This window comes from Myodes glareolus, chromosome 1 (genome assembly GCF_982192425.1).
Source record: "Myodes glareolus chromosome 1, mMyoGla1.1, whole genome shotgun sequence".
Lineage (NCBI taxonomy): Eukaryota > Metazoa > Chordata > Mammalia > Rodentia > Cricetidae > Myodes > Myodes glareolus.
In genome coordinates this window covers 39,427,325-39,452,866 of record NC_142026.1, presented here as the reverse complement: position 1 = coordinate 39,452,866, position 25,542 = coordinate 39,427,325, and the positions used below count along the sequence as shown (strand labels likewise).

The window sequence follows — 25,542 nt, the reverse complement described above, 5'->3', positions numbered from 1 at the left end:
CTTCCTGGAGACTCTTGGTTAAATTTGACAAGAAATTTAACGCCTAAAATGCAACAGGAATTGTGAAACTCAACATTAACCCACCTCATGTATATATTAACATATGAAGGATAGAGATACACTGAGAACTTAAAACAACCTAACTTAAGAGAAAAGAAATATTGCAGAAGGGTTGTCAATGTAGAAAGGGTGCATGAATGGAAACATTTGTAACAGTGAAGCTGGTGGAACTTAGTAAACTGAAGTTGGAAAGGGTGGGACATGAGGGACTTGGACACCAAAATGGAAAAGAATCAAAATGGCGTCAGACTTGCGAAAGTTTGATCAATGTTGGCAAAGTCAATCTGAACGGAGATTTCATTCTGACCTCTTGGCAATTCATCTCCCCACTTGCATGACTCCTTTAGAGACCCCTCAGTTTGTGACCGCAATTCTGCTTCTAGTATTTAGGAGCTTCAACTGTTCCCCACATTTCTCTATAACAGTATGATTTCAATGACCTAAGCATTCTGATATGGGAACAATAGTTTAGACTGTAACATTTGATTCCCATTTTTTAAATTAGTAATAATAAATTCTTTCTGCATATTTGCCAGCTGTATGTATGTATGTGTGTGTGTGTGTGTGTTTGTGTGTGTATGTGTGTGTGAAAGTCTTATTTCAAATTGTTTTTCCATTTTGTTGTTTATTTTTTATATTAGATGTTTTATATGATCAGAAACAAATCTTTCGTTTTCTATATATTATTTTCAAGTATCTTTTTGAAAATCTGTCTCTTCATTTAAAACATTGTTCTTTAAAGACAAACATGGCATATACCTTTAATCCCAGGTTTTGGGAGGGAAAGGCAAAGGCAGATGAATTTCTGCATGTTTGAGGCCATCGTGGTCTATATAGTGAGTACAAGAACAACCAGGTATACATAAGATGACCCTGTATCAAGCCCTCCCCCAGAAAAAAAAGTAAAAGAAGTTCTTGAAAGGGAAGATTTAAATTTTATGAAGTTCAACTTGCAATGTTCTTCCTGGGTTATGTGTTTTATATCTTGCAAAGAAATCCTAAGATTTTCCCTTATATTCTTAGAATGTTATATTTCATATTTATACTTATGGTTCATTTTAAATTCCTCTACATAATACAAAGTAGGATTCCACGTTGGTTTGTATGAAAATAAAGACATGTAATGGTCACAAACCAATAGTATTATTACACCTTTGTTTTTATTATATTTTATTTATGAGTATGCATGTGCCTGTATAAGATCAGCTCCGGGGAATCTGATTTCCTCTTTTGTGTTTGAGCTGGGATAACAGGCAGTTCTGAGCTGACTGACATGGGTTTTTGGAACCAAATTCATGCTCTCTGGAAGAATAACAGGCATTCTTAAGCATAAGCAATCTCTCTAGCCGTGCTAATAGTATTTATATATAATATGAATTTTGTTCTTTAAACTTTTTATAGTTTTTGAGATTATAATATAATTAAATTTTTCCACTCCCTTTCTTTCCTTCAAGCCTTGCCTACTCACCTTCAAATTCATGGCTTAATTTTTTTCACTAAATATATTGAATGCATCTATTCATATGCATATATTTCTAAATATATAATCTGTTTACTCCATATGAGGCTATACACACATACAAATATATATATATATACATATATATTCTTTATATATAAAGAATTAGTGTGTACATATGTGTGTGTGTGTGTCTGTGTCTGTGTGTGTGTGTGGGGGGTGTATAGCCATGAAGTCATCTAATAATAATTTTGTAAATGGTTCTAGAGTCTCTACTTCATTGCATCTGTACTCAGCCCAAAGAACAAACTTCTATACAGACATGTGACTCTATTCATGCACTCTTCATTTTGGTCCACTGACAAGCTTTTAACACTTCCGTGGTTAACAGATGTCTACCTTTTTTTTTTCCGAGACAGGGCTTCTCTGTAGTATTGGAACCTGTCCTGGAACTAGCTCTTATAGAACAGGCTGGTATAAAACTCACAAAGATCCGCCTGTCTCTGCCTTCCAAGTGCTGGGATTAAAGGTGTGTGCCACAACCACCCAGCTGAGTTCTACAATTCTTTTTGGAAGCAAATAGAATTAGTCTTTTAATTTTGTTTATTTTTGACCTTTTTGTTTTTCTAGGTCCCTGCATATCAATGACAATAGAGGATTTTATTGCTAATATCTACAAAGAACAGCCTGATGGGATTTTGTTGTCATTAAACTGAATACATAGAAGATATCTGTGAAGGAGTCAACTCTTCATAAAGAATAAATTCTCCAGTTTAAGAACATGGAATTGCTTTCTTTTAAATTGTCTCTAATTATTTTTACCAATATATTGTAATAATCAATACAGAGTTTTCAGATTTGATTTACATCATTGTTAATAACATTTTAAATACTTTAGCTCTTTTATATGTGAAATTATATTCTTTTGTAATGAACATAAGAAATTTATGTTCTCTTATAAGGATTGTGTCTCTTCTCATTTGTATGAAGATTCTCTATTGCTTCAGGGGTATGTATGTATTTTCTGTGAGGGTAAAAATATGTAGTCATGCAATAATTGTGCAAATGGACAATCAGTGACCTACAGCTCCAGTCATAGAGAATCATGGATTTTTTTAATATTCAGAATGTGTTGTGTAATTATCCTCAACTCAATATGTTAGTTCTAGTGCCTTTTGAATTTTCTATAATCATATTACATTTAAATAAGCATAATTTTAGTAATTATGTTTATGTGAAGTTACCTTTATTTTTCTTTAATTTCGCAAAACTTCTTGCATAATTTGAAAAGAAAATGTTGAAAACAAACACCATTGCATTCTGATCAGTTAGTGTTTCAACCCCTGAGTATACTCTGTCTGTTTTAATAAATCATCACAGGCTATGAGCCTTCAGCAATACAGTTATTTCTGGGTCTATGAAATCAAGAACCAAGATGTTTGTCTTAGTTATTATTGTTTTCTTTTGTTTTTGCTTTCATTTTAGAGACAGGGTTTCTCTGTGTAGACCTGGCTGTCCTAGAAATCATACTTCCTCGTGCTGGTTTCAAACGTTTAAGCTACCATGCTCAGCTATAGTTAGGCTTTCTATTGTTGTGATAAAACATCATGACCGGAAACAACTTGGGAAAGGATTTTTTTCCTTACAACTGTCATATCACAAGTCATCACTCTCAGGGCATGGATTCAAGGCAGGACTCTAAAGGCAGAGCCCATGGAGGAGTGCTGCTTCCTGGTTTGCTGAGTTTGTTTTCTTATATACCAGGTCCACCTCCCATATTAGTATGATCTATAATGGCTGTGCCCATCTATTTCAATCAATAATGATAAATACTGCTCCACAGGCTTCCTAGATGCTGATCTTATGGAAGCGTTTCTTCATTTATGCTCTCTCCTCTTAGATGCCGCTAGCTTATGTCAAATTGACAAAACAATAACCAGAATAATTCCAGAGGAACAGATTCCATATTTAGTGATTACATACATACTAGATTACAGAGGACCACTTTTTCAGTGTATTTCCACATGGGCTAAAGAGTACTGGCTCTGGAAACTTCTGCATGTGAGAAGACTAAGGTGATTCACGAAATCTTCATCTTCATGTTTTCAACTAAGACTAGCATCCCCAAAGTTCCAACTAACGTTGTAATACAGGTGTTGAAGCTATCAATATGTGAGTAATGAGCCAGATTAAAAACATTCACATTATAAATTATAAGCATAAAGGTAACTATAGTAATTCAGAATCCCATAAAGGATTGAAATAATGATCTCTAAATTCCTACTTTCTTAATTTATTTAAAAGTAAATATATGCTGAAAAATCATTTGACAAAATTCAACACTCCTTTATGGTAAAGGTGTTGGAGATATTAGGGATATAAGGATCATACCTCAATATAATAAAAGCTATTTACAGCAAGCCGACAGCTAACATCAAATTAAATGGAGAGAATCTTAAAGGCATTCCACTAAAATGAGGAACACGACAAGGCTGTCCACTCTCTCCATACCTCTTCAATATAGTGCTTGAAGTTCTAGCAGTAGCAATAAGACAACATAAGGGGATCAAGAAGATTCGAATTGGAAAGGAAGAAGTTAAACTTTCATTATTTGCAGATGATATGATAGTGTACATAAGCAACCACAAAAACTCTACCAAAGAAGTCCTACAGCTGATAAACACCTTTAGTAATGTGGCAGGATACAAGATCCACTCCAAAAAATCAGTTGCCCCCCTATACACAAAGGATAAAGAAGCAGATAGGGAAATCAGAGAAGCATCACTTTTCACGATAGCCACAAATAGCATAAAATATCTTGGGGTAACTCCAACAAAGGAAATGAAAGACCTATTTGACAAGAACTTTAAGTCTTTGAAGAAACAATTGAAGAGGATACCAGAAAATGGAAGGATCTCCCAGGCTTATGGATTGGGAGGATCAACATAGCAAAACTGGCAGTTCTACCAAAAGCAATCTATAGATTCAATGCAATCCCCATCAAAATCCCATAAAATTCTTCACAGACATTGAGGGAACAATAATCAACTTTATATGGAAAAACAAAAAACCCAGGATAGCCAAAACAATCCTATACAATAAAGGAACTTCTGGAGGCATTACCATCCCTGACTTCAAACTCTATTACTGAGCTACAGTATTGAAAACAGCTTGGTATTGGCATAAAAACAAAGAACTCGATGAATGGAATTGAATAGAAGACCTAGATATTAACCCACAAAACTTTGAACACCTGATTTTCGACAAAGGAGCTAAAAGTATACGATAGAAGAAAGAAAGCATCTTTTACAAATGGTGCTGGCATAACTGGATGTCAACCTGTAGAAGAATGAATGTAGATCCATATCTATCACCATGCACAAAACTCAAGACCAAATGGATTAAAGACCTCAATATTAATCTGACCACATTAAACTTGATAGAAGAGAAAGTGGGAAGGAGTCTATAAGACATGGGCACAGGAGACCACTTCCTAGGTAGAACCCTAGTAGCACAGACAATAAGAGAAACAATGAATAAATGGGATCTACGGAAACTGAGAAGCTTCTGTAAAGCAAAGGACACAGTCATTAAGACAAAAGGCTACCTTCTGACTGGGAGATCTTCACCAACCCCTCATCAGACAAAGTTCTGATCTCCAAAATATACAAAGAACTCAAGAAACTAGACACTAAAACTCTAATTAACCCAATTGAAAATGGGACACTGAACTGAACAGAGAATTCTCAACAGAAGAACTTCGAATGGCCAAAAGACACTTAAGGTCATGCTCAACTTCCTTAGCAATCAGGGAAATGCAAATCAAAACAACATTGAGATATCATCTTACACCTGTCAGAATAGCTAAAATTAAAAACACCAATGATAGCCTATGCTGGAGAGGATGTGGAGTGAGGGGAACCCTCATCCATTGTTGGTGGAAATGTAAACTTGTGCAGCCATTTTGGAAATCAGTGTGGCGGTTTTTCAGGAAACTGTGAGTAAACCTCCCTCAGGACCCAGCAATTCCACTCTTGGGAATATACCCAAGAGATGCCCTAACATACTACAAAAGCATTTGTTCAACTATGTTCATAGCAGCACTATTTGTAATAGCCAGAACCTGGAAACAACTTAGGTGCCCCTCAATAGAAGAATGGTTAATGAAGGCGTGGAACATATAAACATTGGAGTTTTACTCAGCAGTAAAAAAAAATAATGACATCTTGAATTTTTCATGCAAATGGATGGAAATAGAAAACACTTTACTGAGTGAGGTAACCCAGACCCAAAAAGAGGAATATGATATGTACTCACTCATAAGTGGATTCTAGCCATAATTAAAAAACATTGAGCCTGTAATTCGTGATCCTAGAGCAGCTAAATAAGAAGGTGAACCCAAAGAAAATCATATAGTTATCCTCCTGGATATTGGAAGTAGACAAGATAGCCAGGCAAACTTGGGTGCATGGCGAGGGGGGGCTGTGGATGTAAGGGGAAATGGGTAGAGAGAAGGGAGAATGGGAAGATTGAGGGGAAAGCTTGGGGGAATGGGATGGGTGGGATGGAGGAAGGGTGGATATGGGAGCAGGGAAGTAAATATCTTAATTAAGGGAGCCAATTTAGGGGTTGCAAGAGACTTGATCCTAGAGCGGTTCCCAGGTCCAAGGAGAGGTCTGCAGATTGTTCTTTGGGCAGCCGAGGAGAAGGTGCCTGAACTGGCCTTGTCCCATAACCATACTGATGAATATCTTGCATATCACCATAGAACCTTCATCTGGTCATGGTTGGAGATAAAGACAGAGACCCACATTGGAGCAGTGGACTTAGCTCCCAAGGTCGAAATGAGGAGCAGAAGGAGGGAAATCATAAGCAAGGAAGTCAGGACCACGAGGGGTGCGTCCACCCACTGAGACACTGGGACTGATCTAATGGCAGCTCACCAAGGCCAGCTGGACTGGGAGTGATGGAGCATGTGATCAAACTGGACACTCTGAATGTGGCTGGCAATGAAGGCTGACTGAGAAGCCAAGGACAATGGCACTGGATTTCAATTCTACTGCATGGACTGACTTTGTGGGAGCCTGGTTTGTTTAAATGCTTGCCTTTATAGACCTGGATGGAGGGTGGAAGACCTTGGACTTCCCACGGGGCAGGGAAACCTCACTGGTCTTAGGAGTAGAGAGGGAGAGGGAGGGAGGGAGGAGGATGGGAAAGGGAGGTGGTTGGAAATTTTTTATAAAAATAAATAAATAAAAGTAAATATTGTATGTCTTATAATGAACTTTATTGATACACACTTCTATGATTTTAGTATATTTGTGTATATGTGAAGTCACCATAGTAGTCAGTTATTAGAACTGACTCATGTTCCTTTCTCCCTCATTCCATCCTTTCATTCATCCATCTTTCCTTCTTCTTTCTCTTCTTTTCCTTTCCTTTTCCCTCTCTCTTCTTCTTCTGTGAGACAGAGTGTTCTCCCATAGATCAATCTGACCTAAACTCATAATATAGCCAAGGCTGAACCCCAACTCATGATAATCCTTCTCCCTCAGGTTCCCATTTGTTGTAAAACATTTACATTATCTCAGAAAGTAACAGATATTGAATTTTATCAAGCATTTTCTTTGGCTCTCTGTATTGTTTTTTACTTTAAATTCACTTTGTTTACTATGACATATCTATAAATTTTGATCTATCAATCCTATTTTCTTGATCTTTCCTGGTTATCATAATTTATATAATAAAATTATTAATATAATATTCAACAATAAGCTTAAAGTAATTGGTATATCTTTAACTTACACACTTATCATTTCCTTTGTATTTGGGAATACTCAATTTTCTCATTGCCAGCTACTTAAAAAATTTTAAGAATTTATTAGCCACAATTATCTTATTGTACTATACAACATTATTCATGAACCCTTCTTCATCCACCTCTTATTCCCAAAACTATCTTAGCTTCTGGGAGTCACTGTTTTTACAGTGTCCTTTACTATCTTGATTAGGGTTTTATGATTTTAATTTAACTTAATTTTTATATAGACTGGCCTAGAACTTACTATGTAGTTATAATTTTCATTGCACTAATTTAATTCTTTGGTTAAAGGTACTCTTGTGAATTTTATTTTATTTGCTATTTGCAACTACAGCTAAAGAGCTTGCCTTTTTCATAATTATCTCCTGATGTTTTCATGTATTGATGGAACATGGCTGCATTTGGTTCTTTCCTCCAAGTCCTTTGTGACTTCCTGCTGTCAGCTCTACTGGCTCTCTGTGGTCTCTAATTTCATTTACTTGATTTTCTGTGTTTTCCTTGCAAAGTTCAATGAAGGACAATTTTTTTCCAAAGAAAATTGTTGTGTTGAAGTAATCTTTGGGGTTCTGGAGAAATGGTTCAGCTGTTAATAACACTTTTTGCTCTTCCATCTAGAGAACTCAAGTTTAGTTTTTAGGACCCAGGTCAGCAGTTCCCAAATTCCTGTAATTCCAAGTCAGGTGAATCTGATACCCTCTTCTGGCTCCATTGTATCCACACATGTGTGCTAGATACAGATACAAATGAATAAAAATACAAAATAACTATTTTTAAAGAAGTGTTGTGTTTTCTATGTTTAAGTTTCACTTTCATTACTTCTGATACATCTTTTGTTTCTTTTCTCTGTTTTTGTTTGGTTTTTGGATTTTGATTTTTCAAGACAGGGTTTCTTTACATATCTCTGTATTGAAATCCACTCTGCAGTCCAAACTGGTCTCAAATTAACAGAGATCTGTCTGCCTCTGTCTTCCTGAGTGCTATGATTAAAGGCAGGTGCCACCACTGCCTGGTTTGCTTCTTGTATATCTTGTTTCCATTTCTACTAATTTCTTCTAGTGATATACCTTTGGCTTTCATTGTTACATGGCCTATTTGAAGTATTTCTGCGTTTATGATAAAAAATTATTCATTGCTATAAACTTGTACTTTATTGCTTTTATGTCATGTTTCAGTATTTTGCATGTTTCAACTTTTTTGCTTTAAAAATATGTGCGGATCCATTCATTGTTGGTTTTTATATCACTGCTTTTTCATATAGCTGTACATAATTTTTAGTCTATCTTACTAGTTTCTAATTTTATATTATTTTTGTGGTTAAAATGAACACATAAAATTATTTTGCATTTCTTAAGATATGTTGAGACAGATATTGTTACCTAAGCTATAGTCCGTTCTAAATAATGTTCCCTTTTCTTATAAGAAGTATGATTCAATTTGATGTTAAATACAATATTGATTAAAGTCTGTGAGGTCCACTTATTTTACAGTGCAGTTTAAAACTAATGTTTTTTTAATCCTTCCGAAGTATTTGTGCTCAAGACACATGAGGCATTTAAATCTCCACAATTATGTTATTAGATTTTAATTCTCCTCGTATGCTTAGTGATATTTGGTTTATGTATTTGGGTAGTTTCTGTAGCTGCATTGTGCGTATATATATATATATATATATATATATATATCATATATTTATTATATATAAAATATATATTTGTAGAAGGATGCTTAAAAGAAATCCCACACTAGCTCAAAATTGAGAAATAGATGATTATTTATTTAGGGGTAGACTCACAAATCAAAATCCTCTGCTTGAATGGAGATCAGAAACTAAAATATGTAGCCAGAACAGAGAGTCCAGAAAAGAGGCCAGAAGCATCTTCTACAATCAGCATATATAGTATAAGAGACCACGACCCAGTGGGCAGGTAACCACAAGCTGTAAGACTTCCTACAGCACATATTATACATAAAATATATTTTATATAACATACACATTACGTGCTCTTCTAATCTCACAAGGTACCCCACTTATATAAATAATTGGTGTTCTTTATATATCAGTTAAAGATAATTTAATTTTGACATGAGAATTTTTGGAATGATGATGTATCAATGCTTATGACAAATTTATGCCCTACTATGTCTTTTCTTTTTGTAATATATGCCTTACTTTTATTTAGCACATACATGGCTAATCAGAATAAAAGCAATTTACTACACCAAACCTATTGTGTGGATGGTATGTCAGACAAGCATGTTACATAAGTGTGTTTCCTTTCTGAAATTGTTCATAAACCCTCATTCCTTGCCTGATAAAGGCTGGGATTGAGACATAACACCTTTAATTGTCATGACCAGGATTATGGAAGTCAGAGTTAAACTACTGCATTATAGAGCAACAAGAATGAAATGGTTCACTGACTGAACACCGTGACGTGCTATACTAGTCCTTTCTAAGTTCATAAAGCTTTCTTGAAGTGAAATAAGTAAACAGACTCAGTGTTGTTCAGCACACGTTTGCTTCCTTCATATGTCACTTGTCACCCAACTAACTAGAACATGATACCACTCTAAGCACAAAATACTGGTCCTATATGAGTATTGAAATATTATTTAAAATTGTACATAGTGCTTAGAACACAGTTCAGAAAGCACGGTGCTTCTCCAGATTAACAAAGTCCTGTCTTCTATCCTGAGAATTGCAAAAGCCAGGAGTAGTGCTTGGGAGTTGGTTATAATAGGGTTAGCTTTGGCTACACTCTTCATTTAGTTCAAACCTAGGATTCATGAGATTTGTTCCCAAAAATTATAGTAAGGATGAACATTGGGTTTGATAAACTATCAGGGAACTCCTCTCATGCCTGGACAAAACTGTTTATTCCTTTCTTAGTGACCATTAATTGTCTGCAGTTCTTAATTTGGGAATGAGGCCTTGTGAGATTCCTCCCATCCATGTTGGTATGTCAACTGCCATTGTGTCGTAGAGGCCTTCTTTCAGGAACCATATTGTAAAGATTTCCTAAGCCATCTATTTTGAATCTTGTAGAGATTTTTCAGAAATACAATACCACTATATATTGTTTTTACTTCACAATAAATATTTATTTGCTGTCACTGAGTCCTCCAACTTGATTTCATTGTTTTGATTTTTAAAGCAATGTATTATCCACTCATAACCTTTTGTTTTTTTTCCTCTGCTTATGTATATAGGCTCTTTGAAGTATATGGAAATCTTTATTTGGGAAAATGTCATAATTCTATTTTAACTCAAATGTATTTTGAAAAGATATTCTATGAATTATAAATAATTTACAAATATATAGAGAAGCAGCATGTTCATACCATTTAATATTCACTTATATGAGGGTCAATAGTACCTTAGCTTAGACATTAAGTGAGAAATACTTTATTTTATATATAAATGATTTTGGTCATATTGGATATGTGAGAAATTTATTTGGGAAACTTATTTACAAACAAAGACTTAAAAATTTTTTCCATTTTTCTTTTTGCTGGAGTGAGGAATAATTTAACATTACATCTTATTAATTTGTGTTCAGAGAATCTTTTTCAGTTGACATGTCATTAATTTTCCAGGTGCAGGCATTAATTTTCATTTTCTTCACTGCACAGTATGATTGTTCCACCAGATTAATAAAAGGTTTTGCACAGGAAAGGATTTTAATTTTTACAAGACTTTTAATTTATCATTTTTTTCAGTTACAGGTGTGTCTTTTTTTTTCCTATGTCTACAAATTCAAGACCTTGGCTCCATTTGCTGTTTTTTTTTTTATTAAAAATTTCCACCTCTTCCCCTCCTCCCATTTTCCTCCCCCTCCCCCACTCCTCCTTCCCCTTCCTATACAGTCCAAAGAGCAGTCAGAGTTCCCTGCCCTGTGGGAAGTCCAAGGTCCTCCCCCCTCCATCCAGGTCTATAAAGGTGAGCATCCAAACAGACTAGGCTCCCACAATGCCAGTTCATGCAGTAGAATCAAAACCCAGTGCCATTGTCCTTGGCTTCTCAGTCAGCCCTCATTGTCTGCCACGTCCAGAGCCTTGGCTCTATTTGTAAGAGAAGTGATGCTGAAGCCATGTTTTCTAACCCTGGGGCCAGCTCCAGGAGCATGAACTGGACATTGGTTTGCTGTAAGCTACTCCATTAAAGTTGAAAGTACTCTTGTTCTCTTTTATCCTTTCACTTGCTTATCCTTTGGTTTTCAGTTGCATTTCTGTTGTACAATATGTAATATTAACCTATGCCAAACGCTTTGAACTTTTGTATATTTAAATTAAAATGTTCCTGTGCATGCTCATGCATCCTTTAAACCCATCCTCGATGTCTACAAGAATGCTGACAGATCAGTTCAAGAACAAAAAATCAGATCACTGTGTACATATTCTTATACCATTTTGTACTTGCTGCATACCTTAACACGAAGTTTACATTTTGATTCTAAATCATTTATGAATATAAGAAAAACATATCTCTGTGTGTTATGTAACTTTAATATAAGGAGTAAAACTGTGTTTTTCATTTCATTTATATGTCTAAAAACTCCATGAGTTATATAAATATATGTTGTTACTGGATTATTGTTCTGGAAATTATCTCCTGGATTATTAGTTAAATAATTATCTAGTACAAAAAATTATATTTACCCATCATAATCTTCATTGATTCCAGCAAACTTCACTGTTTCACAGTCTACAGAGAGGATTAATAAAAAAAGAGAAACTGCTATAAAAGATGTAAACACTGTGAATCTTATTTTGTTCTTGCAAGACATTTCCAATCTGTCAACAATTAAACCTCCCAGGAAACGGCCAATTGCATATCCTGAAATCATAAAAACGGCTGTGAAAAGAAAAAAAAAACACTGTTAAAACGTAACCTGTTGAGATTACAGAAGAATTACACATAAACAATCCCTCTAATCAAATACATTTTTCTTTAAAAAACAACACAAAGCAGAAAACCTGTATCTGGACTTTTTAATATATACCATCATGTGCATGGGGATGGAGCCATTATATGTCTTCTGGATTTTGGTAGAGAAGGACAGTGCTTTGTTGCTCCAATACACAGGATATCCAGTAATGACTAGGAACTTAGTCCATACCACACAGAAGCTATGATCTGTCTTATTGAGAGATATTATTACTTATCTAATTGAATTATGTTTATTGTAAGAGATTTAATTTAAATAAAAGAAGAAGTAATGGAAAGAGAACAAATACCATAAAACAACACAAACACATGATTAAATCATACCATAATAAATATACATACCTGAAAGGTTCCACAAAAAATGGAAAAATTGAAAGATGTCATGTAATATTAATTTAAGATGTGTTACATTTATTTATGCTATGGAATACTTGTTTAATGATGCAAAGATATGTTACATTCTGTTATGTTGCATCTGTTTAACTCTTTGAAGCTGTGTTACTACCTGTTTAAAACACCTGTTTGCTCTAATAAAAAACTGAATGGCCAATAGCAAGACAGGAGAAAGGATAGGCAGGGCTGGCATGAAGAGAGAATAAATTGAAGGAGAACTCTGGAGAGAGGGAGGAACAAATGAATGGGAAAAAGGAGAAGAGGAGAACTCAAAGGACCAGTCATCCAGCCACACAACCAGCCATGAAATAAGAAGTAAAGAAAGCTATACAGAAATAGAGAATGATAGAAGTCCAGAGGCAAAAAATAAGTGGGACAATTTATTTTAAGAAAAGCTGACTAGAAACAAGCCAAGCTTCGGTCTGGCACTCATAATTAAGAATAAGCCTCCATGTGTTTTATTTGGAATAAAGAGTCAGAGTAAAAAGATAACCAACAACAAAAAGAATCAAGAAATAAAGGAGACATTTGAAAACAAAAGCAAATGAGAAAAGTGGTTAAGAAAACATAATTGAGATAATAAGAAGAAATCAAGTTCAGGTCCAAAGTGGTAGAATAGGGATAACAGGCACTAGTTTTCTCTTCCATGGGGTGGAAACAAAATGAAAGACTTAGAACTTGTCATGAAGAGAAAAATGAATGAGCCTGGAAGATTCCACAAACCTGGAAAATGAAACCTGGCACATTCCACAAACTAAAGAGAATGACAAGGCAAGGGGATCAAATACCCTGGCTCCTAGAGTACAAAATTCAGTAGAGAAGTGGAGTCTGTGTTTCTAGGGAGGAAATGACAGTGGAAGACAAGACTTGGCCTATAAGGCTGCATCCTGTATACAAGTAGCCTATAATACCGAACCTTGCGTCTGAAAACAAGGTAGTTTGACAAAAGATATTAACAAGAGGATCAGGGAAATCTTACTGCTAGAGTATCTGGTATCAGAGACTCAGTCACTTTGAGAATGGAAATCCCAACAGAGTCTATCTCAGACTTCAACTTAACACCTCAGTGCATAGCTAGGAAAGCAGCAACTAAAGGCAAAGTCAAGAAAGTTATACCTGAGTATGTTTGATACAATGTACTGACAGATATATGCCCACACACACTGTAGGGGCATTCCAGGAACATCCCCATGTCTTAGATGCTGCCTATGACCCCAGATGCAAAAACTATAAGTCTTCAGAGCAAATGTATCCATTCAGAATAGTGCTTATAGGTCCAAATCTAGTGTTCAGTGAGAAGAGCTTGCTGTACCCCAAATATTGTCTATTTCTCCATCTACAGAATAAAATGCCTTTTTAAGTAATGATATATCTAGAACAGATTTTCGTTCCTATGCTCATATGGCAAGACAGTGTCCTGTTCCACTATCAGTGTCCATGCTCAGGGCATTGAAGACCGAGACTCTAGAGAGTACATGCTCCTAGTATAGCCAACATGCACTCTGACTTTGTCAAATGTTGGTCGTAGTGTGCTTCTGTGTCCACTATTTTAGTTGCAAAAGAATTAGAACAATCTGAAAATACAACCTACTCTTCTCATCTTATTCACTAAATTTTTCAACTCTAGAAGATTCAGAGAGATCTTCGGCAGAAAGATTATTTCACTTAATTTTTCCCCCATTCATTTTTTGGCCTTCTGTATAGTCAAATATTAATGTAAATACTCCTTTAACTATCTATGCCTTCACAGGTTACATTAACTCTATAACAAAGCTCCTTGACTTTTTGTTACTTTTTTTTATTTTGTTTGTCATTTCTTTTCTTGCTTGTTTATTTGAGATAAGGTTTCTCCTGGCTGTCCTGGAAACTTGCTTGATGTTTTGTAGCCTAAAATAAACTTTTAGGTTCATCACTTTTTAATTAATACTAGAACCTTTTAATGCTTTCATTTAGAAATATTATTTGGAATCTTTTATTGAACAAAATTCTCAATTCTGTTTTAAGATTAAAAGTGTAAACAATAGCAATTCTTGCTTAGTGTCAAAACATAAAACAATATTTACCAATACGAATATATTTACCTATACGGATATCAAAGGGCTTATGTACTGTGACAGTGTTTAGGGAAATTAAGATTAAATCTAATTTTATATCTCTTAGTATAATAATGGATATACAATTACATTACATAAACAGTGGCATGTCTCTGGCAGTTAGGGAATAAGCTGTACCACAGCATAATTATAATGCATTCAGTTCAAACCAATTTGAATCCAGAAAATACAGAAGAATAAGTAGGGAATTGTGTGAATATTTTAGAAAAACCTGAGTATTGACACACAACAGAAAGGTATAGACACACAGAGAGGAAAGACAAATTGTGGCTTGCTAAGACTGACTTTCTATAGATAAGGGGAAAATAAATATGCAAGTATATATAGAGAGAAGATAGAAGATAGTGGCTATAAAAGAAACATTGTAGAGTTTTATGTATTAAAAATATTGATGCAGTGTAGAATGGTCATGTTTATATAGTTTCTGCAAGTGACATCCACCCTGTGTCTTCTGCTTACATGACATGTTTCGTAAATATACATAACACACTTACATATACACATCACGGGAATTTTGAGATCAGCACAGTAAGAAGAAAAACCTACCTGTGAGACGCCTGGCAAGTGTTGGCGCCATCAAAAACCGACTTTCTACATATAGGGGCACAAACTCGTTGCTTCCCTTAAGAGTCAGGCGCTCTGACACTTTGCACAGTGAGCAGCACATCAGCAGCGGGTTGAAGACCAGACACTGAAACAGAACAGGTCATATCACTATCATTTGATGTCTGTAGAGGCTAATGATCAACCTGCAGAAGTATCTTTCCATAGACAAATCAGACTTATGCAAACAAAGCTGTATAATTCCATAATAGACACATTCCATAAGATATTTGTAGTTTGGTTCTTCTATACGACCAAAATAGCTTTTATCTTTGGATCTTTTAGCTTGTTGAAAGTATCTCTCAGTGCCTATTTAAATACATCCATATTTTGAATTTCCTTCACTCAGCTGGTGGGTACTCTGTAATTTTGCATCATGTGATTGAAATTGATTTCTATAGGATAAAATACTTATGACACCTTCAACTCCACAGTGTACATGATTACAATAAAACCCCTATGAATATACTCTTGATTTCCTATGACAAAGTATGTTTAGAATTGTGCATCTTTGCAAGGGGTTTTTTATATTGGATTTATGAGTAATTTCTTTCATTTTTGATCCAAATTTTTCTTTAGTTTGTATCTTTTTATAATAACACCTTAATGACAGAAAGTCTAGTTTCCGAAGGATGCAGCATATACTCTAAGATTCATCAGAATAACATCTCATGTTTGGAAGACTCTTGCAGACATATATGATTGCATCAATAAGATCCTGAGATGGGAAAGTCTAACAATTGCCAGCAAGACTGTGTTTGAGTGTTCTAAAACCTAGCCAGCAATAATGCTAATGCTAGAGCACAGAAGCCTGGAGATAAATCCATCCTTCACACTGTTAGTCACCCCATGTGAAGCTGAGAGGAAAAAGCCTCATACAAATGTTGCACTGATGAGTAAAACCGTTTTCTGTCAGGCTACTAAGTCTCGTCATGCAGCAATAACTAAGAGGCATAGATCACATAATTAGGAACAGATATAAACCTTTGCTGTTATTTGTAGACCTCGAAAATTTTGTCCTACCATCATACACAAGATAGTATTTCTTTTGCATTTCTATTTGCAAATTAAATGTGCATTTTGGGGGCTGGAATGTCTGTACTTGCTCTGCCTAAGGACCTGAACTCAATGTGCAGAACTCAGATAAAAAAATGCCAGACTTGGTGGCATAACATAGTATCAGTGCTCATAACATAACTTATAATATAAGTGCTGAGAAATGGTGATGGCAAAGACAGTCCCTGAGACCTACTGGTAAACTACTCTGGCCTACATAGCAAGTTCCACCACAGCATATCCCCAAAATTAAATAAAAATGTATAGTACCTGAGGAATGACACCTGAGTCATATGAATTTCACATATATGTGTACTCATTTGCACATGAATGTGAACATATATATAGATATATAAATACACATAAATATGTGATTTTTTATAATTTAGAAGTCCAGTTTGTGTGTTTATGTGTGCTATTCTTTAATACCTCCTTATGGAAGGGTAGATTTCCTAAGAATTACCAATTCATTCTTACTATTCACTTCTTGTATTTAGATAGCCAATACTCATATACTATAGATTCATTCATAAGATAAATATTCTTGACTTTACTTACATTATCTGACCTAGTAACTTTTATCTTGTGTTTTATAATGGTTAAAATTTACTTAGAACACATTTCCACTTCTCTTTTATACATATATTCTCTGTCAACATTTACTTTTTAATTTCTCTAAAGAACTCAATAAACCTGCAAAGTATCTATGTATATAATATAAGGTAGGAGGTCTTATATTTATTATAACATTCACTGAACAATACCTTGTGCTTTGCTTAAGCCACAGAAAATATTTCTTAAACATATATGTATATATATACACACAGATAACCAATTGTTAGATAGTCTGCTCTATGATTTATTAGGATCCAAGTAAGAAATGTGTTTTCTTTAAAATATAAAATGCATATGCCATTTTATTGATTATTATTGCATTGAATTTATAGATTATTGAGCCTTTATGAATAAACATTACATATGTCAGCTTTCCTGAGTGCTAGGAACAGATAGGTTGCATTAATTTTTCTTAATGAAATTTTAAACATAGCTGTTAAATGAATTTCTGAATTATTTACAATTTTGTCACTGTTTTAGCTGACAATCCAATCTTTGATTTAGATAAATGGTATTTAAATGGTGGTTACAGGACAGGGTCAAATTATTATTGTTTAAAGATTATATGTTTTCAAATACAGAAAAACTTAAGGTTAATATTAAAGCATCAGTAAAACCAATACATTAATTTGGGATATTTGTAGCATATAAAACTGACCCACAAATCTTAGTGATGTTTAATTAGCCAAATGAACTTGCTGTGGAAAAAAATCACTGAAAAACTCACCATCAAAACAGCTGTAGAGAAAATGCCCAGAAATAATTTCAACCATGGAAATGAGGTACTTCTACAATGATAGTTGTAAAACACTGTGGTGATGTCTTGTTTATACGTTAACAAAGAAAGCACGTCTGAAGATCAGAGGACAGAGCTAGCCACTAGTTAACCACACAGATCTGAAGGTCTGTACAGACAGATAAAAAGTCGTATGGCGGGGCAGAGAATATAAAACAGGAAGAGATGGGAGCTTGGTCCCTTTTCTGATTGAGAGTTGTGGTGGTAAGTAGTGACTATGGCTGATCCACTACCTCTCTGATCTTTCAGTATATACCCTGATATCTGACTCCAGGTTTCAATTATTAAGACCAATTAGAATTCATGCTTCAAAACACAGATGAGTGAAATTGAAGTATACACACATACAAAAAGGGGGGAGATCATACATGATCATGAGAGAAGAATTAATGTTGGAAAATGAAAAAGGAATCTATACATTCAGTACAACCTCAACCAAAACACTAGTGATACTATTTCAGAACTTTTAAAAACAATATTGAAATTCATAAGACAGAAAAAAAGACCTCTTTAAGTTGAAGTAATCTGTCACACAGGAAAGTTGGCGGTGTTTGTATACCTGATATCAAGACATACTACAGAGCCACATTAGACAAAGCAGCATGAGAAAGAAAGAAAAAAGACACCGAGCCCAGTGAGCCAAGGGTATAGATATGCACGCTATCCAAGAAATTATCAGTCATCTATAGCCAGTTGATTTTTGATAAACAGTCAAAAAGTAAAGACTGAAAGAGATAGGTTCTTTCATATGCAGAGTTCTACATGTAGAAAACCACAGTTTGACCTCTGATTTCATTCTGTAGAAAGAGCCAACTCAAAGGTGATTAGAAAGCAAATGCAAGACCCGGAACTACGAATCTACTAAGTCGGAACATAAAGGCTACACTACATCAGTATGAGTGATGATGCTATTTTTCATCTATGACTCCAAAGGTAAAGAAAACAGAAGCAACATAGTCGAGCAATATTTAAAAAACTAGAGGCTGCTTTGCAGGATAGAAAACAATCACTGGAATGAAAATGTAACCTGTAGAATGGGAGGAAATGCTTGCCACACATTCTTCTGTCCAAGAATCAATATTCAAAATGGGAAAAATTCTGAAGGAATTTAACAACACAAAGTAACCCAATTTAAAAATGAACTAATGATCAGAATATGAATCAAAAGAAATAAAACATCTGAGAAACATAAAAATGTAAAAAAATTAATCATCATGAAAATGCAAATAAAAGCTACAATAAGATATCTCTATTCCCAGTGAGAATGATGTTATGGTATAGACATGAATTGCTCCCCAACAAGTTCAGTTAGTTGGTAGCTTCTTGGGATGTGAAGTAGATTAAGTTAGAAACAGGAAGACAAACACAAAATATTCTGTACTGTAAGAAACAGTTTGTCTGCATGGAGAATATGTTATAATTGGGGGGAGGTTAGAAAATTGATTGGGGAAGAATAAAGGTGGCACAAAGCCATGCAAGATTGAATGAGCTTTCATATTTTTTTATAGAGTAGGATGACCATGGTCTTCAATATTCTGTTGTAAAATTCTAAATAGATTTTCAAAAGAATGCCTTAAATACTACAATACAAAAAAATTTATAAGGGTGAGATGAAGGGACACTAATTATTATGATTTAGTCAGTGTCTGCTATCTTCAGTATGGGAGATACCATAATGATCCCCATTAACATAGATAGTTAACTCATTTTATCAAAGAATTTTTAATGATAACCGACTTTAAAATACCAATTCTTAAATTATACTAAATATTGTTAATAATTTCAGCTTAACATTTAACAATGTAAAGTAGTTATAGTTGTTTAGATTCTGCATTGTTAAAATATGTGCATGTAATATTTGATAATAATTAATATTAAATGGGCCAGCTGTGGTATTGCATTCCTAAAACCCTCAACTCCAAAGACCCAAAAAGAGGTTAAATACTCAAGAGTAGTCTAAACAAAATAATGTGATTTTAAAAAATGATTTTTGATGTAGTATGATCAAGCATTACAAACGGTGTATTATTTAATAAAAAATAAGCATTGGAAAATTGGAATAGGTGAAAATAAAACTTCTGTAATATATCCACTTAGATTTGAAGGATCTCAACTAACAGCAAAAGTCATAGCATGTTCATGCTAGAGCCCTAGGTCCTGTTCACATTTACCATTACAAAGTTAATTCAAACTACAGATAAAAATGTTAACTCAGTTCTTCACAAAAATAAAAAATCTTAAAATTCACATGGAAATATGAAAGATTTTGACTTTAACATAGTAAAATTATATATAACAAAGCATGTATCAAGCAAGAATTGCAGTTACAGCATTTATACCAACTTTTTCTTTTATCACAACTAAGAAAAATTATAATTATAACTATCTATTCTTAAATTCCATCAAAGACACCAGAAGGATATAATATTACCTAAGTTAACAGGAAATGCATTGTAAGCAGCTTCCAAAACTCTAGAAATGACAGACACATCTTGCTGTCTAGACAGCCACCCAAAGTTCTTTTGTAACATTGTAACACTCATCTCCAGCCAACAGGCCCATAGTATCTGACAAACTTTTCCATGAAGCAGTAAATTTGAAGATCTCTTACGTTTTATATTGGCAAAGTTAATCAGTTGTTTTCTCCTGTGTCCTGCAAAATTCCTGGCAGATTCCTTCCTGAAGCAGGAATCTGAAGGATGATCTCATCTTTAGGCAAGGTCAGCAGTCATTTTTCTGTGGTCCCTATGTGGACAGTTCATACAGCACTGTATCAAACAGTCCAGGCAAGAGCAGGTTCTTGTTCAAATGACTAATAAGCTCTATGAGAAGCCTCTCTCATGCCCATCTTCCTCTTGAAGTAGAGTGGTGTTGCCAGGAGCAGATGTGTCTGATTGTTGTGAAAAGTTTTAAATTCTTAAAACACATTAATGCCATATTCCATAGGTCTTTGATAGGTTTGAAGATTATCTATCTAGCTGAAATTTATCTTTATGTAAGAGAAAACATAATATCACTACAAGCTTGACTATTATAGATGATTATTTATTAACCTATGTTTCTTAGTTATATGCTATATTTTTTAAATGACCTGTGCAAAAACAATACCTTAATCAAGAGCAGAAATATATATGAAAATATTAAATCTAAAAAACTTCTCATATGAAAATTGCAGGGAATATGACACATTATGAAATGATAAAATATGAGGAGAATAATAGTAATAGAGGAAGGAGTAGAAATCCAGCTTAAATACCAAGAAAATATTTTCAGCAAAATCATAAAATAAAGAAGGAAATGCCTATATAGGTATAAGAAGCATACAAAACTCCATAGATTGGAACAAAAAGAAAGTCCCCTAAATATTTAATAGTCAAAACACTAAACATACAAAACATAGAAAGAATATTAAAAGCAGCAAGGTGAAAAGACCAAATGACATATGAAATCAGATCCATTAGAATTATACCAAAAAATTATAAAAACTAGAATCGCCTGGGCAAATAAACTGCAGACTCTAAGTTACCATAGATACCAGCTCAGACTACTTTACCCAGGAAAACTTTCAATAAACTTAGATCCCCAAAAAAGATATTCCATGATAGACCAAATTAAACAACATCTACAAATCTGACCTAAAGAGGGGACCAAAAATAAATCCCCAGCCTAAGAAGTTAATTACACATATGAAAAAGTAGGGAATAAATAATCTCACACAAGCAAAACCAAAAAAACGGGGAGCATACACACATGCACACACACATGCACACACACACACACATACCACCAGCACCACCACCACCATCATCACCACCATCATCACCAAGAACAACCACATCAAAGTAATAGGAATGTCTTTCATTCCCAATAAAAAGATACAGGATAAGAGAATGGACATGAAAATAGGATTTAACCTGCCAAGTCAAAGAAACATCAAGGATAGAGATCACCTCAGGATAAAGGATTGGTAAAAGGTGTTCAAATCAAATGGATCTAAGAAGCAAGTTGGTATTGTTATTTTAATATGTAGTAAAATAGACTTTAAATCAGAACTAAACAGAAGAAATGAGAAGAGACACTACATATTCATCAAGGGAAAAATTCAGCAAAATGACATTTAATTCTAAATGTCTATGTGCCACTTTTGTTTAAGAAACCCTACTGCAGTTCAGATCACATATTGACCCTCACACACTGATAATAGGAAACTTCAATATGCCATGTTCAGCAATAAATAGTAAACAGACAAACCATAAACAGAGAAATGCTGGTGCTAATAGGTGTCATAAATCTACTGTATTTATAGCACACTAAACCCAAACACAAAACAACAAACCTTCTTCATTGCACCCCATGGAACTTTCTGCAAAGTTGATCACATACTCAGACATGAAACAAGTCATCATAGATACAATAAAATTGAAGTAACTCCCTGCATCCCATAAGACTGCCACAGATTAAAACTGGAAATCACCAACAACAGAAATAAAAGAAAAATTACAAACCTCTGGGAACTAACCAACCAACGATCTACTGAATAAAAAAATGGGTCAAGATAGAAATAAAGAACTTAAACACTACGTGGAATTCTTTGAAAATGAATATATCGCATATGTGAATTAAAGGACTATAATGAAAACAGTTCTAAGAGGCAGGTTCATAGCACAAAGTGCCTACATTTAACAAAAATGGAGAGATCTCTATTTTTAATAGAGAGATCACTAGCAACTCAGTGGCATACCAAAAAGCTCTAGACAGAAAGGAGAAACCATGACCAAGAAAGAATCAAACTGTGGACTGTATTCTATGAAATAAAAACAAAGAGAGCAATACAAAGAATGAGACAAAGAGTTGATTCTTTGATAAGCAAAATAAGATAGACAAATCCTCATTCAAGCTAAAACATAGACAGAAATCATCCAAATCAACAAAATAAAAAATGGAGATGGCTAAGAGTCCCACTCAGTGCTGCTGGACTTCGGCAGGAAGAGTACACTCGACGTCATGCCAGGTGCTGCTGTGCTTAGATGGGTAGAGGACTCCAGAAATAACCCTGTCAATAGCAACATGGATTTGAAAAACACTTGAGAGCACCCCTCTACTTTCCCCAGCCAAGATATGAGGATGGGACAGAAGCCCCTGAGATGCCCACTAAGATGACAAAGTACATGGTAGACAGATGATAGAGAAAGATAAGTGGAATGTTTTTTTTTTTTACTCTGAAGAGAGACAGAACATGCAAAGGTGGCAAGGAACAGAAAATGTGAGTAGGCAACACTGTCACCTGAGGCCCTGAAGATGACCCGCCTGTGCTGCCACCAAATGACATGTCTGGGTCCATAGTCCTGCAGGAGAGCTGGCCCCTCCCACCTACACAAAGCAAGAGAGCTGACCCTGAAGTTGAGGGTTTGGGAGAGCAGGCAGGCTCATCAACTCAGCTACCGCTCAAGCCCAGATCCAGGGCTCTGAGTTAGCCAACCCCAATATCTATGCCATCTAAGAAGTGTTGTAACATGTGAAGCGTCTGGTCCTACAGAACCAAAGCTGAAGTATCTCCATGACACAGGGTAACAACTAGTTACCCAAAAGAAGTTCTGGTAAGGATCTAGTAATGATAGTACAGCATTGTCCTCAATGATTCCTTACAATGAACATTTGCAAATAAAGCTGTTTTGGGTGTCACATCATGACATACTGAAGCGTCCACAGAGAGATGCTTCTGTTTTGTTTAACTTCTCTCTCTCTCTCTCTCTCTCTCTCTCTCTCTCTCTCTCTCTCTCTCTCTCTCTCGCTCTCTATTTATTTATCATTTCTATTGTTTGGTTTTTTGGGAGAGGGAAGGTTTTAAAGGCAGAGGGCAGTTATGGAGGGATGGGATGATAAGTAAGATTGAAGTGCATGATATAAAATTTACAAATAATCTATATGAAGTTTTAAAGAAACGGAAAAAATGAAATAGAAATGCAGGCATAACAAGAGACAACAAGGACATCCAGAGAATTAAAAAACCATGTACTAAAAAAACTGTACTCCACCAAATTGGGAAATCTAACAGAAATGGATAGTTTTCCAAAAATGTATCGTATACTAAAGTTAAACCAAGATTGGATAAGCAATTTAAAGATATCCATAACACTAGTGAAAGACAAGCACTCATCAAGAGTTTTCCATCTAGAGAAATTACAGGGCCAGATATTTTTAATGCAGAATTCTACCAGACTTTCGAAGAACAGTTGATGCCAATACTCCTCAAATTATCCCACAAAATAGAAACAGAAGAAACAAAAACATGCATTTCTCAACTCATTTTTTGAGGACACAGATACCCTGATACCAAAATCAAATAAATATCCAGCAAGGAAAGTCTTACAGACCAATTTCACTTATGTATATAGATGCAAAATACTCAATATTTACTTGCAAACCAAATTCTAGAACAGATTTAAAAATATCCACTAAGATTAAGTAAGTTTCATCACTGATTGCAAGGATGGTTCCAATTACAAAAATGAATAAATATAATCCACCATATAAGTAATCTGAAAGAAAAAACCATATGATCATCTCTGTGGGTGCAGAAAAGGCCTTTGACAAAATCCAAAACCCTTAATGATAAAATTCCTAAAGAAATTATAAATACAAGGGAAATATCTAAAGATAATGAAGGGATTTTACAGTAAGCCCATAGCCAACATCATATAACATTAAGAGAGACTTAAATCAATCCACCAAAAATCAAGAAGACAAGGGTGTCCATTTTCTCACATCTATTCAATTTAGAAATTCAAGTATTAGCTATTAGTATTAGTAAGACAACTGAAGGAGACCAAGGTGATACATTCATAAAGGAAGAAGTCAAAATATCTTTATTGGCAGTTGATATAATAGTTTATTTATAAATATAGTATATTTTTGGAGTCTCTCTCTCTCTCTCTCTCACACACACACAAACACACACACACACACACACACACACACATTATGGGGGTATGTGTGTGTGTCCAAAAATTCCACCAGGCAACTCCAACAGATAATAAACACTTTCAGCAAAGTATCTGGATACAAAATTCACTCACAAAAATCAGTAGCACTCCTATATATTTATGCAAGTGGACTGGGAAAGAGATTAGGAATACATTGCCTCCCACAATAGCCACAAACAATATAAAATATCTTGTGATAACTCTAACCAAGCAACTGAATTACATTTATAATCAAAATTTTTAGATGCTTAAGAAAGAAACTGAAAAAGAGATCAGACACTGGAAAGATATCTCATGCTTGTGGGTGAGGAGGATTAATACAGTAAAAATGTCAACTCTACGAACAGCAATCTACAAACTTAATGCAATCCCCCTTGAAAATACAATATAGATCTTGACAGAAAAATCTCAACTTTATATGTTAACAAAACTAAGAAATAACTCAGGAATGATAAATAAATTCAGAACAATGAAAGGACTGCTAGTTATATTACCTATCCCTATTTCAAGTTTTAATAATAAAGAAAGCATGGTACTGTAATAAAAACAGTCATGTTGATAAAGGGGATTGAATTGAAGACCCAGAAATAAATCCACATAGCCATGGACAATAGATTTCTTATTGCGAAGCCAAAAATACACAGCAGAAAAAAGATAGCATCTTCAAGAAATGGTACTGGTCAAATTGGATGTT

General features: G+C 34.6%; 1 protein-coding gene across 1 annotated transcript in view; it reads right to left on the bottom strand.

Annotated features, from left to right (window-relative positions):
- Positions 1-25,542, bottom strand: part of LOC148123309 (solute carrier organic anion transporter family member 6C1-like) — an 81,037-nt gene that overhangs the window by 34,697 nt on the left and 20,798 nt on the right. Inside the window, exons 7-8 of the mRNA XM_087908165.1 lie at positions 15,342-15,486; positions 12,000-12,195 (exon numbers count right to left, since the gene is read on the bottom strand). Of these exons, the coding sequence (XP_087764291.1) occupies positions 12,000-12,195; positions 15,342-15,486 (341 nt within the window). The remainder of the gene's footprint in view (positions 1-11,999; positions 12,196-15,341; positions 15,487-25,542) is intronic.